Consider the following 17,814-nt stretch of genomic DNA (forward strand, 5'->3'; position numbering starts at 1 on the left):
TAGATTCTATATTTGCCTTGTGTTCCCTGCTTGTTGTCCCTTTAAAAAACAAATCCATTTCAAATTAGTTTTGAATTTAAAACGGAGCTGAATAATGGACATTTGATACAAAGATGGGATTGATCAATTTAAATAATTTTTGGACCACTATATATTTAGTTGTGTTAAGCTTGTCTTCTCTGTGCCTTCTGTTTCCAATCTGCTGTCTTTTAAAATCCATTTAAAATTACGTTTAAAAAAGAAATGAATAATGGACAGTTAATGCCATATGATGAATAAACCCCAGTAATTTATCAAGGATGTGCATGGGTTATAATCTGTTTACTTCACGGTTCTGGTGCTCTTCTAGATTTTCAATATAATTTTCTTCAGACGAATCATTCTCTTAATCATACATTATTCTTCATTGTGTCAGTTTATAAGATAATATTCATTTTGTAGACAAAGTGTTCCCACTTCAAGGCCAATTTGTTTTTCAATAATGGTGTTTGTTGTTTTATCCACCCATATTGAAATGTGGTAGTATGTTATAACTGCCAGTTATTGTGAAGAGTACATTATCATTTGATCTTTTAAAACTTTAGATATGTTATTTACGTTGGTGAAACTAAGATTCATATGAGATTTCAGGTATTGCTAATAAATGCCAGAGTAATTGCCTTTGATCATTTTGTAGAATCTTGTGAAGGACATAAAGTTGCTCATGCTTGCTGATTTTGCATCCCATTAGAGGGTTCGCACTGTTCTTGTTTATATATAACCATATTCTTTTCATTTAATTTTTTGTGTTATATATAGGCTTGATAACTTGTGAAATCTTGTTGAAACGTTGCGGTGAAATAAACCATAGTAATTGTTATCCATAAATAGTGTGTTATTTGAAGGGCATAAATTATCCAGTTTATTTGAAAGTTACATTCATTACTTCTAGAGTTATGAAGCCACTGTCCAAGTTGTGAATGCTTTAACACTGCTAGTTATCATCTGATAGACTTTAAATTTATATTCTTTGTTTTGATTATTGCAATGGATAACAATTACTGTTTCTGATAATTACTTAAAGATTATTACCCTTGTCAACATGATATTATACATTATACAGAATTTGCTTGTTTGTTATCCAAACGGGGATGTTGGATGGCCGAATGGTTAGTGTGTGCGCATTGTATCATAAGGTCTGTCATTGAGTCATCTGGCATGATTTCGATTCCCCGGTTGTACATGACAAGGAGTAGTGATGCCAGTCCAACCTTGTGGATTTTCTCTGGGTCCTCCGGTTTCCTCCCACTGCTAAAGAACCCTACATTCAAGTAAATTATTGAAATAAAATTGAACCATATGTATTGTTAGTCCCGAAATTACCTGGTTTGTGTCGAGTGAACGATAAACCCCATCTCTCTCTCTCTCTCTCTCTCTCTCTCTCTCTTTTTAACTGCTATGTTTTTTATACCTTGTAATCTATCTTTTTAATTTACCATAAAGTTTTTTTTATAGAGATACAATAAAACAAGTTTCTCTTTTTAAAATGGTTTTAAAAAAAGAAACACCCTTTCTTTTCATTGCCATTAGTTTGATTCTGTATAAATTTACGTATGGAGAAGCTAGATAAAGTTTTATTTCATTCTTGTTATAGCTCTGCTGATAGATTTTAGTTTTGTGACATAAGGTAGATTATATTTGCTAAAAGTTCCCACAATATAGATTGCTTAAATCGATTTTGGCTTTTCCTATTACTTTTCTTGAATTTCAAATTCAATTTAAATCTTTAAATTTGTTCAGTAGTTATATTGATTTTGCTTGGTAATTAAGATGGCATTGAGAGTTCCCAAACCAAGATCATTTTCTTTTTTTTTTTTAGCGAAGAATGTTCAATATTCACACATGTGCTCGTGATGCTACACCCATTACTAAAAGAACAATTAAAAACATGCAATCATGTCTGAAACATTTTTTTTGTAGAAAATTAACAAAAGAATCGATTACTTGACTTTTTTTAGCAACGATTTTTCACTATGCACACATGTACTCGTGATCCTACTGTCTGCTACATCCATAATTATAAATAAAACAATTAATAGTATTAAATCATGTCTAAAACGTAAGAGGGGTATGGGGCTGTTGAAAATTGACAAAAAAATCAATTATTTTTTGCATTTTGTATTTGTATTTACTTTAGATTTTAATTCAAGGGATTTCTTTGCATTGCGATGTGTGTTCATTGGTTTCTGCATGTAATTGCCCTTTAAACATTTGCACAATATGATCGGACAACTACAAGTTAGGGTTATATATCATTTATTAAAGGAGCTAAACCTGTAACTCAATATTATCCAAAATCAGCACGATATGATCGGACAGCTCCAAGTTAGGTTTATATATTATTTATTAAAGGAGCTAAACCTGTAACTCAATATTTTACATAATATTAGAAATTAAAAACACGAATTAGAATTCAATATTGGTCCATTTCAATCAATATTGGTGTTGTCTTACGGTGACAATATGGAATCCTAATATCCAATGTTTAAGATACAATGAAAATTTTTAAATCAGTAGACGTCATGCCATGTACTCTATGGACATAATAGTTTTGAAATCTATTTCAAATGAAAACAGAAAAACATATCCCAGAAGATCATGCAGAAGTAATTAAAAATGGCTAATTCACAAAAACAAAATGATAATAAAAAAAAACCCGTTTAAAATAGGCAAAGCAGGCACAAATGACTTCCGTTCACAAAATATAATTGATTAGAAATTACAAAAAGATACATTACGGAAGATTAGATAAAGAGCTGGCAGTTCTCACTATAATAGTTAAAAAAAACTAGATAATGTAAAGGGAATATGCTGAAAATGTCAGTCAAATTGCTTCAATCTAAGCCGAGAAAACCTTATTTTAAAATCTTAGTAGGGTCGATTATTAATTTTTGCATTTAATCATCAACAGATGTTGCACAGCAGATTGGATTCAAATCCAGAGGAAATCGGACAGATAAGATGTCATGAAGAGTTGATTATGATCTTTTAATGTCTAATTAATAATTTTAATTTATATAACATTTCAGGCCTAAATAAAGACCTGCAATAGGAAGATTTAGCTCTTGCATAATGTATGTTTAATGTAAATCACTTTATAATATACACACTCATATTACATTAATGATCCATAAAATAGTGCTATATGCCCCTTCTAAGAGGAGTCTTAAAGAGAGTTTTGAGGAACAGTTAAACCACAATGTTGTGTGCTTTAACCTTTTTATAAGAACCCATTGATCTTGTATAACTGGCATCTGGTGTCTCTTCAACACATATAGAATTCAGATTTCCTTTGTAGAGAGACATAATGAAATTACCAAAGCTGTTGACATATCCTAAAAAGAGAAAATAAGATTATAACCAGAAAAAAGCATTCTGACGCTATGAATAAATTGATATTTAACAAAGTCAATTTGACAGGCGTCTGAAAGGCGTCAGGTATGAAACCGACCATGCGGTTGTGAAATTAAATCATTGTGGCTCTTGGCTTATACTATGTCACACATCCTGGTGATAGTTCAAACACTTTGTCTCGTTTTCCCTCCTAGTTGTGGAACTGATGAAGTTAGCACTGGTCACTTGACAGAATACATGTACTTCACAAGTTTTTGTAAAAACAATTGGCATTTCAATCGACAGACTATATAACAGGCTGGTTCCTGCTGTATGTTGACATATCAATTATATTTTGTTATGAGTACATCTTGGTCAATATGAAGTAAAATATTGCAACAGAATTGAGGGCTTTTAGTAGATTTCAAAAAAAAGTTTCTTATGTGGTGTCCCAACTGGAATATCATGCAGTTGTGACACTATTGAAGTAAATTTGGAACTGATGCAGTGCAGACCGTAGGCATTGCTTATCCCATACGAATTGAATTGCCAGTTTGGTATCAACACCTCAGTTTTATTTTTCATCTGAAAAACAAGCACAATCGAACCAGTAATAACATCAGGTGGACTTAATCACACTTGAAAAAATTTACGTAATGGTATCCAGGTGTTCATGATGGGCAGGCCTTGCCGTTTCAAAACGTCAGAAGAGCCATTGATGGTCCTTCTAAAAAGGTGTGCAAGAGCCATTGGCTCTCACCGATTTCATTAAGTGGAGTATTTGTAAAATAAGCATCATTTCTTATTATTTGGTGACGTGAATGTTAGTTTATGATATTATGACATTTAGATTATTTCTATAGGCGAGGGATGAGGAAGCTGACTAATAACCATGTGCAGTGAGCACCCCATAGATCCACCACTGCTCTCCCCAGACAAAATCTAATTCAATTTTGATAGAAAAAATAACACTTAAATTCAACAATAAAACTTTAATTCTTTATTTTAAACATTTTTTTATTCATAGCAATAGAAATTTAATTTTTTTTCTTTCATAACAACAGAGGGGGTTGGATGGCCGAATGGTTAGCTTGTGTGTGTTATTATAAGATCTGTCATTGATTCAACTGGCGTGGTCCTGATGTGACCTAGGTTGTGTCGAGTGGATGTTACAGCCCATCCCATCTAGTTTGTTACTGACTAGATCATCAATTTTGTTAATTTTGTTAACAATGATGACAACATTTTGCTGTCTTTTATTACGATCAAAATGCCAAAGTATCTTTCCCAAGAACTATAACTGATATACCGGTATATGAAATCTGTTTGAATATTCCTTTATATACAGTTAAAAATACATTATATACAAGATTGTATCAAGGGCTAATAAATGACTTAAGCCTATCTCCTTTCTCATCTGATCTCCCTGTCTGTATGTCCCTCTGCCTGTGTAGGGGTCTTTTAAAGAAACTGATTTGCATACAGACAAAAGGACAATCATTTCAACAAATCGGATAAAAGATAAAATTAGAGATAAAAATATATTGTAACGAATCAAATGATAGAAGTTAAATTAATAATATTACATATGTATCACCTGGTGCATATTCAAACGAAGAATAGCCCCCACCCGTTGGTGATATTATAGTCAAACACTCATTTTTTTGCTCAAAACTCTAAAAGTGATCATTTTCAGGATTTCCGCTAACTACAGTATTGACCAGTGTTAACTTAAAACAATTGTAATTAATCACCGTGTACTGTTCTCACATAATGATTAGTCTCGTTGTCGACCTGACAAAATGGATTGATTAATGATGTGTGTGTGTGTGAAGTCAGTTTGTCCTTATGTAGTCAATCTGGGGAAATCAGCTTAGAAGGTGTTTGACAATTTATCCACCTACTACAGTTATTCCCAAATTATTTTGAGCATGTTGCCTCGGGGTAAACTGAAACAAGTGATGTTATTTTATTCATCATGGGCTCATAAAATCTAATTATCGATTGCTTTAACTTCCAAGTGGACTCCATAGGAATTGATGTTTGTAAAAAGATGTGCCTTTGGTAATTAGAAAATTGACACTTTGTAATCATAATTTTTAGAGGGGTTTATTGGAGTATTATAGAATTTTATACTTTTTGTATATAGAAAGTTTAATCAAATTTTTAAGCTTAAGGAATAATTTTGTAATCGCCACCTCTTTGCTAATGATTCTCTAATAATGTTACAAAAAATCATGTACAATCTAGAAGATTTTGAGCAAATTTTTTAATATTGAATTATATTAAGACTGGGGGATACAAATATTATATCTTCTATTGTAGTTGAATTTGGAAATCAAAGAACTTCAAGTTGGCAATATTTCAGCCAGTGTAAAAATTTCAGTGTGCTCACAGAGGTGCAGCCACAGCAGATACGCACACTAGGAGATATCAGACATTGAAGGCACTAGTTTGAGGTGTTAATTAGCTTTTCAATGCCAAATTTTTTGTCCCAAGCTGGTAATATTTCAGTATCTGTTAAAGCCAGTGTAAAAATCTCAGTGTTCTCACAGAGGTGCAGTCCACTGGGAGATATCAGACATTGAAGGCATCCAATAAGGACTAGTTTGAGGTGTTAATTAACTTTTTAAATTCAATGCCCAGTTTTTTTGTCCCATCAAAATGACTAGATACTGTTTTGTGAAGTGGAAAACCTAAATGTTAGGCGTAAAGTCTGTTTCTCTCCATATTCATCTAAGATAATCAAATATAGAATGGCAAAATTTTAGTTGCATGTTCTGTAGGATAATTGTATTTTCTAATTAGACTCCATAAAAAGAAGGGAGCCGCAGTGGCTCAGTGAGAAAGACGCTAGCTCGCTAACCAAGAGGTCTCGGGTTTACTCCCAGTTGTGGTTTTCCATTGTCAGTGGAGCAGGATGGAGGGACTGGCAAGGAACAGTGTCTAGATGAACTGTGTACACATTTCTGTGCACGTAAAAGAACCTTTGACATATGGAATTCATCATATTAAAAGTGCCACTGTCCAGACAAAATTTCCCTAATAGCACATTATATGGTGTATGCCTATCTTTTTTCACTCTTTAGGTGGCAAAAGTGTAGAACAGAAAACCCCATTTCATTTCATTTCCCCCACAAAATGATGATGGAATAATTCTATGTTTTTAGCCAAAAGGCATATTTTACAATCGCCTAGCAGTGTCTTGCATGACATGTACTATAATATTTATGATTTTGTTAATATGAACATTTTGTTGCCTATAAAACCAGAAGTTTCATATGTATCTTCTCAAGGGAGTAAATCGGAGTCTTACTGACTGTCTGTCCAGAATTTTATATAGCTTATTTTTCTGATCTTTATGCATCCTATTATGAATGTATAGATTGCTTTGAGCAATTTCTACTTTAAAAGAGAAATACATTACTAGCCAAAAAGATTCTGTTTAATTAAAAGGTACTGTACATATTGGTGTTGTCATTGCTGTTTGTTTGTACACCTGGGGGGTTGGATGGCCGAATGGTTAGCATGTGAACGCTGTATCATAAGGTCTGTCATTGAGTCAACTGGCGTGGATTCAATTCCCCGGTCATACGTGACAGGTTCACTTGTCCAACCTCGTGGGTTTTCTCTGGGTCCTCCGGTTTTGTTTCACTGCTAAAGACCCCTACGCCAAGCAAATTATTGAAATAAAATTCTTATTTCTAAAAAAAAAAAAAAAAAAAAAATTGTCTGTACACCCACACTCACTTCCTTTGTGAATCGACTTGAAGTTGGCATATAACGCACAAGAAGAAATAAGAAAAAATCGGAACTGATTTGTTATGTAGTTGAAATTAATTTGTCTTGTAGTTTGTTTTATTAATTCATGTTGTTGTCATCCTTGCCCATTCTCTGTGATCCGACTCGGAGTAGAGATATAACACACATAATTAAATAAAAAAAACGCCGGAACTGTTTTGTTGTATATTTGAAATTAATTTGTCTGATACTTGTTTTATTGTTCTGTTCATGTGTATAATGATAAACCACCTAACAATGTTAAAGTTCGATTGGAAATGGTTGTGTACATGGAGTAGGTCAAATATCAGTATTAATGGGTCTCCAGCCAAATCCATCAACATCAAATTGGTTTCGTTTCGGGACTTTGAGACTACATGGTACTTTTCATAGTGATTGAGTATCCCAAAAGGAATCTATACTTATGATTGATGAGAATTGTCACCTACATTACTGGCACACATTCTCAGTTTATCAGAGAGGAGGTGAAAATTAATGTTTGAAAGAAAGAATGCTAGGGAAATATTTTCAATATCACTGTCTCATCTCCAACTGATTTTGTATATATTATATTACTCATTAAAAAAAACCCTATAAAGATGGCTTTTATTGTCAAATTTTCTCCCAATGAAAATGTGTATATTTGGGCTAATTTCCACTGTTTCAATTTAATAAAATTTAGAAAGGATGTGAAATATCTAAAAGAAAGAATGCTTGGAAAATATTTTCTAGTTTATCAATATCACTGTCTCATCTCCAACTGATGTTGTTAATATTTTAGTACTCATTAAAAAAAAAAACCCTGTAAAGATGGCTTTTCTTGTCAAATTTCCTCCCATTGAAAATGTACATATTTGGGTTAATGTTCACTGTTTGAATCTGATATAATTTAGATGTCTGGTTTCTGTGTTGAAGATTTTAATCCCCCCACTGTAGAAGGTCCTTGCGGTGTGGGTGGGGATGTGGGTGTGGGGGTGATGGGTCGGGGGAGAAGCTGAGTGTAAATGGTGCTTTCTTTCTAGAGTAAATACAAACCTCCAGTGACTATAGCTACAATCAATATCAAGAAATAATTCCAATTTGGTATCAAAAACGATGAAAATACAAGACTAAAAACAGCCCCTAAATTACATCAGGACATTAACTTCTTTAGGTCCCCTGAGTTTACCATACTCACAAGCTTCTTCTCAGTAGGTGCGGGACGAAGGGCCTGACAAGGACAGCTGTCTATTCATTCAGATGGGACGGAAAACTGAGATCTTGTGTTCACATTGGTGGGCATGTAAAGTTCCCATGGTAATTGGAATTTGATGTAAGAGTAGGCTTTAGTGCCGCTGTCTGTGGTGAATGCCGACTTCATTAGCCTAGTCGGAGCACAACAGTAGGACGTTAAACCCAATTTTATTTCATTTCTTTCTCAGTTCATCCCTGATGGAGTTACAAAAAAAACATTAAAGGAGTTTTATGATAATCCTTTGATAACCATATTGATCCCTGTCGTATCATTAAAATTACTGACATTTATTTAAATATATGTATTTGTTTGTTATAATTAACACTCTGTAAAGTCACCTATCACTATTGGTGTAATGTTTGGCAGCCATATAGGTATAGAATCGCATATTACTAAGATATCCAAACTATATTATTTTAATCTTAGAATTATCATTAAAAAGAGATGTATTTTAACTACTGAAAACTGATGACCCAAATCTATATAAATCAAAAAATTATTATTATTATTATTACAGCATATTTATAGTGCACTCTTTCATATAACATGTTCAGGGGCACTTTACAAAGTGACAATATAATCATAAATAAACGTGACAATGTAATCATAAATAAACAACAAGATTATGGACATGTTAACGATTGTATTAGAGTCCGTTAAAAGCCTGATTAAATAAATGTGTTTTAAGTTGTTTTTTAAAAGAATATAGAGATGTACAACATCTTAAACTAAACGGTAGATTATTCCATAAAACAGGTGCTTGATAACTAAAAGAGCGCTGACCATAAGAGACTAATTGAACAGTTTTGGGCTTTAAAAGTAGTTTATCTGATGTACGTAATGTTCGGCCAGGTGTATAAAGTTCAAAAAGATCCAAGAGGTAAACAGGAGCTAAATTATTTAAACATTTAAAAGTAAGTAATAAAAAAAAGTGTGTTTGTATGTATGTTCGCCCATCACACTTCATAGCCGCGCTTCACCACCCGCATTTTTGGTATCAAATTAACCAGCATGACCCCATGAATGTTTTAGGCCATCGAATTTGGGCCCTAGGCAAATTGAGCCAGGGCCTACGGACAAATTATGTTTCGTCACCACGCTAAACCCTCTCATATGTGGTATCAAATTAGTCAACATATATAGCTTGATCTCCAATCCATTTTCAAATGAAAAAATCAAATTAACCAGCATGACCATGTGAATGTTTTGGGCCATCAAAGCCTGGTATTCTGCTTGTACATGGGGGGTTGGATGGCCGAATGGTTAGCACGTTCGCGCTGTATCATAAAGCCTGTCATTGAGTCAACTGGCGTGGTTTCGAATCCCCCAGTTGTACGTGACAAGGAGTAGGATCGCCTGTCCAACCTCGTGGGTTTTCTCCGGGTCCTCCGGTTTTCTCTGGTTTCCTTTCACTGCTAAAGACCGCTACGCCAAGCGAATTATTGAAATAAAAAAATTAAACCATATGTTAGTCCCGAAATGACCTAGTTTGTGTCGAGTGGACGTTAAACCCCATTTCTCTCTCTCTCTCTCTCTCTCTCTCTCTCTCTCTGCTTGTACATTAAATCCCATTTCATTTCATTTGTACATATACATGTATAAATTCTGCTTGCTGGTCTGTCAAATTGCTTAATATAAAAAATCATTCTTCTTGTTTCTTCGTGAAAAAAACTTATTTAAAATCCAGAAGTATTTGGTTGCATTGTTCAAAAGCTTTTAGTTTTGAAATTTTAAACAAAACAACGTTCGCCTATTTATTTATCACCTCACCACATTCCGTTACTCTACATCTAGCCTCGGCTGTACAACGGTAAGTGATATGTACCTACGCCTATACAATTGCGACGCAGCACCGGTTTACTTTTTAAGATAACTTGCTGCTTTTAAAAAAGTTATCAAAATTGCATCGTTCGAAGTGTGTTTAAAATTTCCAGTGCAAAGTTGTCCTTGTTTGAAGAAAATAGGATAAACTTGAAAGATAAACAGCTTCAGACTTGTATGATAAAACATTCTTTAAAGGCGTCATCATGGACAACGCCGTTGGTAATCTGGGAACTTGAAAGTAGTTCCAATGGCAGACTTCGTCATACAGCCGAGGCTAGATCTAGGGTACTGAAATCTGCTGAGGTCTGCCGAGTGCATATAACACTATTAACAGAAAATCTAATTTTTGTGGCCTAAAGTACTACAGAAAATAGAGAATTCAGCCGCTAGACTTATCACTTGTACAAAACAAAAGGAACATGTTTTTAATCAAACTGCATTGGTTACCTATAAGTTTTCGTATTGATTTTAAGGTTCTTCTTTTAACATTGAAGTGAGTAAATGGTGTAGCACAATGCTATTTAATTGAACTTCTAATTGCCTTTTATTAAAACCCTGTACTAGACGACAACAAAATCCAAAACTGTAGAAAAGTCTTTCTTTTACTTTATGTTGTAGCTAATCTATAATTACTTTGAATGAAGAATAGAAAACCCATGAATTTATACAGGCTTTCAGTTGATATTTATATGTTGTAATTCATGTGTTATGTTCAAATGGGATGGAAACTAAGGTACCATGTACACTTATATAAAGTAAATTGGTCTGAAAATAACCAAAATCAATCAGTCCTTATATTAGTTATGGCTGTCTAATAAAGTTTCCATTATTTTGTGTTGATTTCATGATATCATTGTTATCTCTCTTAGAATATCAGTCAGCTACTGAAGATTAACTCATTATATCTATGAACATCAAGGTCAAGATTGTGTCTAACCTAGGTTTTGTTTATTTACAATCTAAAGAACACATTTTAAATTTAAAACAGGAACACGAGTATTAGGCTTCTGGTGCATAGAGGCTTTAATAAATTCAGGTTTCGAAAGTACGATTTTAGTTTTAACCTTCTGATTCATGGAGGCTTTAATAAATTCAGGTTTCGAAAGTACAAGTTTTTAATTGTAACAAACCTAGTATTTAGTGCCATTTATGTCACATGTATGAATAATCTATTATTGATACATATTTCATTTTCATAAAATCGAGGTATGCACTCGTTTTTTTCTTTCTCCCATACTGTATGTCTTCTACATTTGTATTACAAGTCTAAATAGATTGAAGACTCAGTACAAATTTGTATTAGTACACCCCATTGTGAATGCAATCTGATTAAAACACAGATCCTATTTCGTTTCGTTTTTTATAGTTCAAAATTTCGTTTTACTTGTCTTTACTACACTAGGAACTGGAAGAGTTGTTATATTATCGGAATTTTGGTTGAAGTGAGGGATAAGCCAATGAAACGGTGTGTTACATCGACTTCTTGGCGTGCCATGCACGGAACTGTGGGTAAACCACTAGAAACGTCAACGCTGATTGATTAATCAATTCAATGTCTGACGTCATAGGGTCAAAAGCCGCTTGTACGGCCCCTGACATGACCTTCGAGTACAACTTGTCAGATCTTCGTGTAGTGTAAGCCACCGAAAGTATAAAAAAACCGAAATGAAATATAGATCTGTATTTAAATCAGATTGATTGTGAATGTTGCAATGAAAACAAAAGATGTATAATGATTGAAAGTGTACCCTAGTTATTTATATGCATGATAAATTTCAGTTTAATCCTTCATTGTATGTACACATGTCATTAGACATGTAGATCTTTAATTCAAATACAGTTTATAACCCAGTGTCAGATTTAAATGAAGAGAGGTCTTAGTCTATTCGACTTATGATGCCCCTCCGATCCCTTACCCGGAGGGAGGGTGGATGGCCCAATGGTCAGCGTGTGCGCGTTGTTCATAAGGTCTGTCATTGAGTCAACTGGAGTGGTCTCGATTCCCTGGTTGTACGTGACAAGGAGTTAGGGTCGCCTGTCCATCCTCGTAGGTTTTCTCTGGGTAATCCAGTTTCCCCCTACTGCTAAAGACCCCTAAGCACAAGCGCGAGTTATTGATATAAAATTGAACCATATGTTAGTCCCAAAACGACATAGTTTGTGTCTAGTGGAAGTTAAACCCCATTTCTCTCTCTCTCTCTTACCCTCACAACTAAGGAAGGTGTAAACGTGTTCAAAGACAATTGAGAAAAGCAGAGGATGATGGTGGATGTTTAAGACTACATAAGAAAAGCTTAGGACAGTGTCAAAAATTTGACACTCCTTGGTCAGAGCCCCCCCTCACCCCTAGATCTTGAGGCGCTAGACTTAAGCCTACCAAGCCTATAAATGAATCTGGCACCGAGTTTACCATTCCTGACATCCACTAATTATTGTTTATTGCATGTCCAAATTAATAGCCTGTTGTTTCTTTTTTTTTCTTTTAATTTGTGTTATGAAATAGTTTAAGACTAAAACCAATGACACCACCTTCTCCTGGGTAAGTTTATAATTTATTATTAATACACTACAATTAGATTATTCCATTTAAACAAGTTCAATTCTCTATGATTATTAAAGCTAAAGGTACCAAGACACGAATTTAAAGACCACTGTCCATCTGTTATTTACAACTAAGTGATAAAAAAAAAGTCAGCCATTGCAACCATTAGTCATTTTTTTTAAATTCAGATTTCAGTTTTGGTTCTAATTAATAAATTGGACTTAATCCCATTGTTTTTCATACTTTACCTGCTTTTAATCTATTGTGGGTGCTTTATATCCTATTTATTACAGGAAAGGTCATAGAGCTTTTGTTCTTCAATCAAATTGTAAATTATTTTTACAAAATGGTTTTTCCAGGTACACCTAAGTAAATTACTAAAACTGATTTTCCTAGTCTTAACATTTATGTGCGCATGTAGCATGCTATATAAATAACTTAATGTGGTATTATGTATAGATTACTAAACATTACTGTGTAGCTCATGCAAATAGATTACTAATCAACATATACTCCTACTTAGATTACTAATTACTGAATAACATATGCTTATTGTTTAGCCAATAATAATGACTAGCAATTTGAGAAGGGGCTTTTGTTTTTAAGGGTAAAAGATGCTAAGCTATTACCATATATATATATATGAATAGATTCGGGTAGATTACTAACTTTAATTTTCCTAAGCTAGAATAGGTTAACTGATTATATTAATATTACATTATATATTATGTAAATACTAAATAGTAGTATTATGTAGCAAATGATGGATTACACATCAAACTTTAACACAATATATTTCAATTACAATACTTTTGATTATAATAGGTTAAGCGTACATAGTCATCACCTTGTCCGTCCGTCCTGCAACAGTTAGCTTGTGAATGCAATAGAGGCTACAATTTTTGTTACATTTTTTCGGATTTGATGTGAAGCAGCATGTCAAACGAGGACGAACCCTATCAATATTCAGCACAGCATCAGCATTCTGTGTCCTTCCGTTCCAGAGTCGTCGTTCCCTCCCCACCCCCTTTTAAAAACCCTGTTTAAGCAACAGGCTACAGCTTTCAACAAATTTTTTCAAGCTTGTGATCAACATCCAAGTTTTCCTTAAGGCATTTTTCTAACTTATATTTATTTAACACTGATTTAGTTCATATTCAGTTTATCTAGACGTAATAAATATATTGCATCTCTATTGTGGAATCATCTGAGAATATTGAATTGAGTGAGGTTTGTTGCACTAACAGGATTTGGTTCTGGTTTAACTGGAACATCTGATTAGATTTTAGAGATCGCTAGGTTTTATCCTAGCATTTATAGTAATTAAGAATTTTTTGTATTGCACAGGATTACGGTAAAAAGGGGTTTGGTAGAGTAAAAAAAAAATGTCATTAAATAATTTTGAAATCCTATCATGTAATAGGTATTTCAGCTTGGACTCATGCTTTCAGAGCATCATGGAATATTTCAGGTGGCTATGGTTTCAGAACATCATGGAACATTTCAGGTGGCTGTTGGTTATGGTGTTAAATTTAGTTTTACTGCCTCTCCTTGCTTCACTCACTAAATTTTCATCTTTTAAGTTTACTGTGAACAACCAATGCAAGGTTGCCCTGCCATATTTCTTAGTGTTAATTTTTAGTGATACCAGTTAATGTAGGTCCTGTTTTCACTGAAACGATTTTTTCTTATATTCCAGATTTGATGATCAGGGTCAACTTGAAGCTATTATTGTTTTGGAAGAATTCTGTAAAGAACTTTCGGCTATAACCTTTGTTAAATACCATGCTGCCGTGACACGCACTTAACCTGTAACCCATTTTACGACTGCCTTTTCTTTTAATCCATAATTCATCGAACAGAACCTACTGAACTCTCTGTCTTAATAAAACTGGGATTATAATCCATAAAAAGACCATCAACTTGAATACAATTTACTCATAAAGCAAGGCCATATTAAGGTTCTTTAGAAATCAAAGACTTTCTTTATGCTGTTTCTGTCATTTTTTCCCCCAAGTGTTCTAATTTATATACATTTTGTGTCAAATATTTCTTTATGTTTTATATGAAAAAGTCCCTTTGTTCAGAAATGTTGCACTAAATCAGACAACTGTCTTAAAGAGCCATGTACAGATATTCAGTAAATCTGATTTCTCTTTGATAGGGTGGCCCATGTACTCACAGAAATACAGTCCACCGCTGATAGTTCGAGACTACCACTGAAGCGTGCACATTCGCCGTGCCGAGACCAACTTTCTGACAGTATGATACTATAAATAGCCATGGCACGTGCAATTCTCTACAAATCTATCAACTATTACAGCCGTAAAAAATTTATTGTTGACGATTTTGGATAGCAGTTAAATTAAGCTTCTTGGTTATTACAGCAGATTTAGAAATTACGTTCGTTTCATTTTTTAAATCGCTTTATCATTAACTGTACCGTTAAGAGCGGCATCTTTTGGTTTAGTACAAATAATATATCTGAATCACTCGGGTTAGGCAGGAACATGATACTAGCAGTAGTTTCATTTTACTTTTACAAGCTTCTTAAAACGATTGTTGAGCTACCTAACGTGCTTATTTCTAAATTCAATTTCTTGTTCTAGCTTTCTGTTACGTTTCGTAAAAAAGTAGTCTTGATTATCCCGACCTGTCAATCAGACGTAGAATGGTCGATAGACTGGTTAAGCGAGACAAATTTCAAAACAAGGGCACGTAACCTATCTTTTACTCAAAAGTGTCTGGATGTTATGGACGACTCTTGGTACCAGTTTTCAGTCTATTATTTATACATGATTAATGGTCATAGCTTATTAAGTACAACATGATCGTTTATTTAGTGACTATAATTGTGTGAAACTGATTTGAGGCTTGGCATATATATAAATATTGTGGCGTAATTGTCGAGATATATGGAGATATTTATTTATGGTGGGTCACCCTATCTTTGATCTATATTAAAAAAATCTTGTGGGTTTTATCTGGGTCCCCCGGTTTCATCCCACTGCTAAAGACCCCTACGCACAAGCAAATTGTTGAAATAAAATTAAACCATATGTTAGTCCCAAAATGACCTGGTTTGTGTCGAGTGGACGTTTTACCCCATCTCTCTCTCTCTCTCTCTCTCTCTGTTTAAAACAAACTACAAAGTTAAGAACTTAGGGGACATTATTATGAAGTTTAGTTCTTTGGAAACAGCTATTTAAATATTGCTTCCTGTTTTTGGGACGAAACAAAATAACAAAAATGGTTGGAGGTTCTTCTCAAGATACTTATAGTCTCTGATAGTCAATGGAAGGATTGTTAGTCCTTAACAAACTACAATATTATGAAGGATGAATCGATTTGGGTACATAGTATCGTGAATTAAACTATTAAAATTAGATACCCTCCAAAAAATGATTTAATGATCAGTGATTTTAGGTTCTATAATTTAAAAATTTGAAACTTATAGGTCATGAGACACAAATGACTATTTATATCATGACACCAAAAAACTGAAAATTACTTTGGATAAGAAATCACTGTTTAAAGAAAAGCACTGACATTCTCTCTTTACAGTGTTTTGTTTAAAATATGCCCCTTAATGATAATTCCTTCCCGTTATTTTACCTTGATCTTTTCACTACCTGTCTTTTGTTCTTTTAATGCTATTATTGAATATCCACCAGTATTTGCATTTTTACGTTTTAAAACGTGGTTGATGACAAAAGTTGAAAAAAAAAATATTATGTAAATATCATTGAGCATACTTTATTGCTGTAGATAAACGTGATGAACGTGATTGTTAGTTTATAGAATTGGTTAGATTTATTATATAATGCTAGTTTTATTAGTCTGCAGTGTGCAAATATATTGTTGAAAGATTTATTTGGACTTAATTGACCTTTGCAAAATTTCAACACTTGCGTCCAAACAAATAACCCTAGAATAGATCTCGACCCACACACCCAACCATCCATCCGTGCCGACAAGAGTAAGAAAATGTTGACATATTCCCATTCATGATTCAACATTTAATTCATCATTTTCTATCCATGGTTTTGTTCAACCCAACCACCCAGTTCCTTGGGTTATTCGTTTGGATGGGGGATCACGTGGCTAAGTGGGTAAGACGCTGGCTCGCTAGCCTGGAGGTCGGGTGTTCGATCCCTGCATTGGCCAAGAAAGTTCGTCCAGATTTTCCGGCGTGGTTTCCCCTTGTCAGTGATGCAGGACGGAGGGCCTGACAAGGACAGCTGTCTAGTCGTTCGGATGGGACAAAAAACCGAGGTCCCGTGTACACATTGGCGTGCACGTAAAAGATCCCTTGGCAGTTGGAATTAGATATAAGAGTAGGCCGTAGTGCCGCTGCCCGGGCAAAATTTCCCTCATAGCACACAGTATGGCGTATGCCCGTCTTCATTAGCCCAGTTTAGGAGCAGAACAGTAGGACGTTCAACCCCATTTCATTTCATTTCATTTCATTTCACTTCATTTATTCGTTTGGATGCAAGTGTTGAAAGTTTGTGACAGTTCCAAGTTAAGTGGTTAGTTTAAGTTTCTTTTAAATGCCTTGTAATTTAATATTAAAATTGTTTGTTGTATTTTATTATTATGTTAATGTAATGGCTTATATCCAATAGCTTTGCTAGAAAGGTGCAAGGCAGTCGAGACGACAATTTTGGAGGGGTCAGACTTTTGTTCTGCTGAAAAAAAAATGGTTTCTGTTGGGACATTAGGAGAATACAGTTTAAGTATAGTTGATGTGTTTTTCGTCCAGTGAGTGGCCGGACCACGCCTTCTGCAGCCAAATCTCTTCATATGCTATGTATATTACCGTTGGCCGGACCACGCCTTTTGCAGCCAAATCTCTTCATATGCTATGTATATTACCGTACCACTTATGTTGATGTTTATGAAAAGTATACTTAGACTAAACAATTTGATTTTTAGTTCTTCTGGAACACACATTAAAAATGTTCTTCTCATATTTCTTCAGGAAAATGACTAATTTAAAACCGAAACAATCTGATTAAAACACAGATCTTATTTCATTTCGTTTTTTTAAGGTTCAAAA

At 34.1% G+C, this 17,814-nt stretch overlaps 1 protein-coding gene across 2 annotated transcripts in view; it reads left to right on the forward strand.

The window, feature by feature from the left end:
• The window catches only part of LOC126816158 (FHF complex subunit HOOK interacting protein 2A), a 59,461-nt gene extending 42,120 nt beyond the window's left edge, over positions 1-17,341 (forward strand). The window contains exons 17-18 of one of the 2 annotated variants that reach the window (XM_050542392.2): positions 12,714-12,749; positions 14,452-17,341. In XM_050542392.2, the coding sequence (XP_050398349.1) occupies positions 12,714-12,749; positions 14,452-14,560 (145 nt within the window). In that variant the 3' untranslated portion in view covers positions 14,561-17,341. The remainder of the gene's footprint in view (positions 1-12,713; positions 12,750-14,451) is intronic. The other variant, XM_050542393.2, reaches the window with a different exon arrangement.
• The last annotated feature ends 473 nt before the right edge of the window (positions 17,342-17,814 follow it).

This window comes from Patella vulgata, chromosome 3, assembly GCF_932274485.2.
Source record: "Patella vulgata chromosome 3, xgPatVulg1.2, whole genome shotgun sequence".
Taxonomy (NCBI): domain Eukaryota; kingdom Metazoa; phylum Mollusca; class Gastropoda; family Patellidae; genus Patella; species Patella vulgata.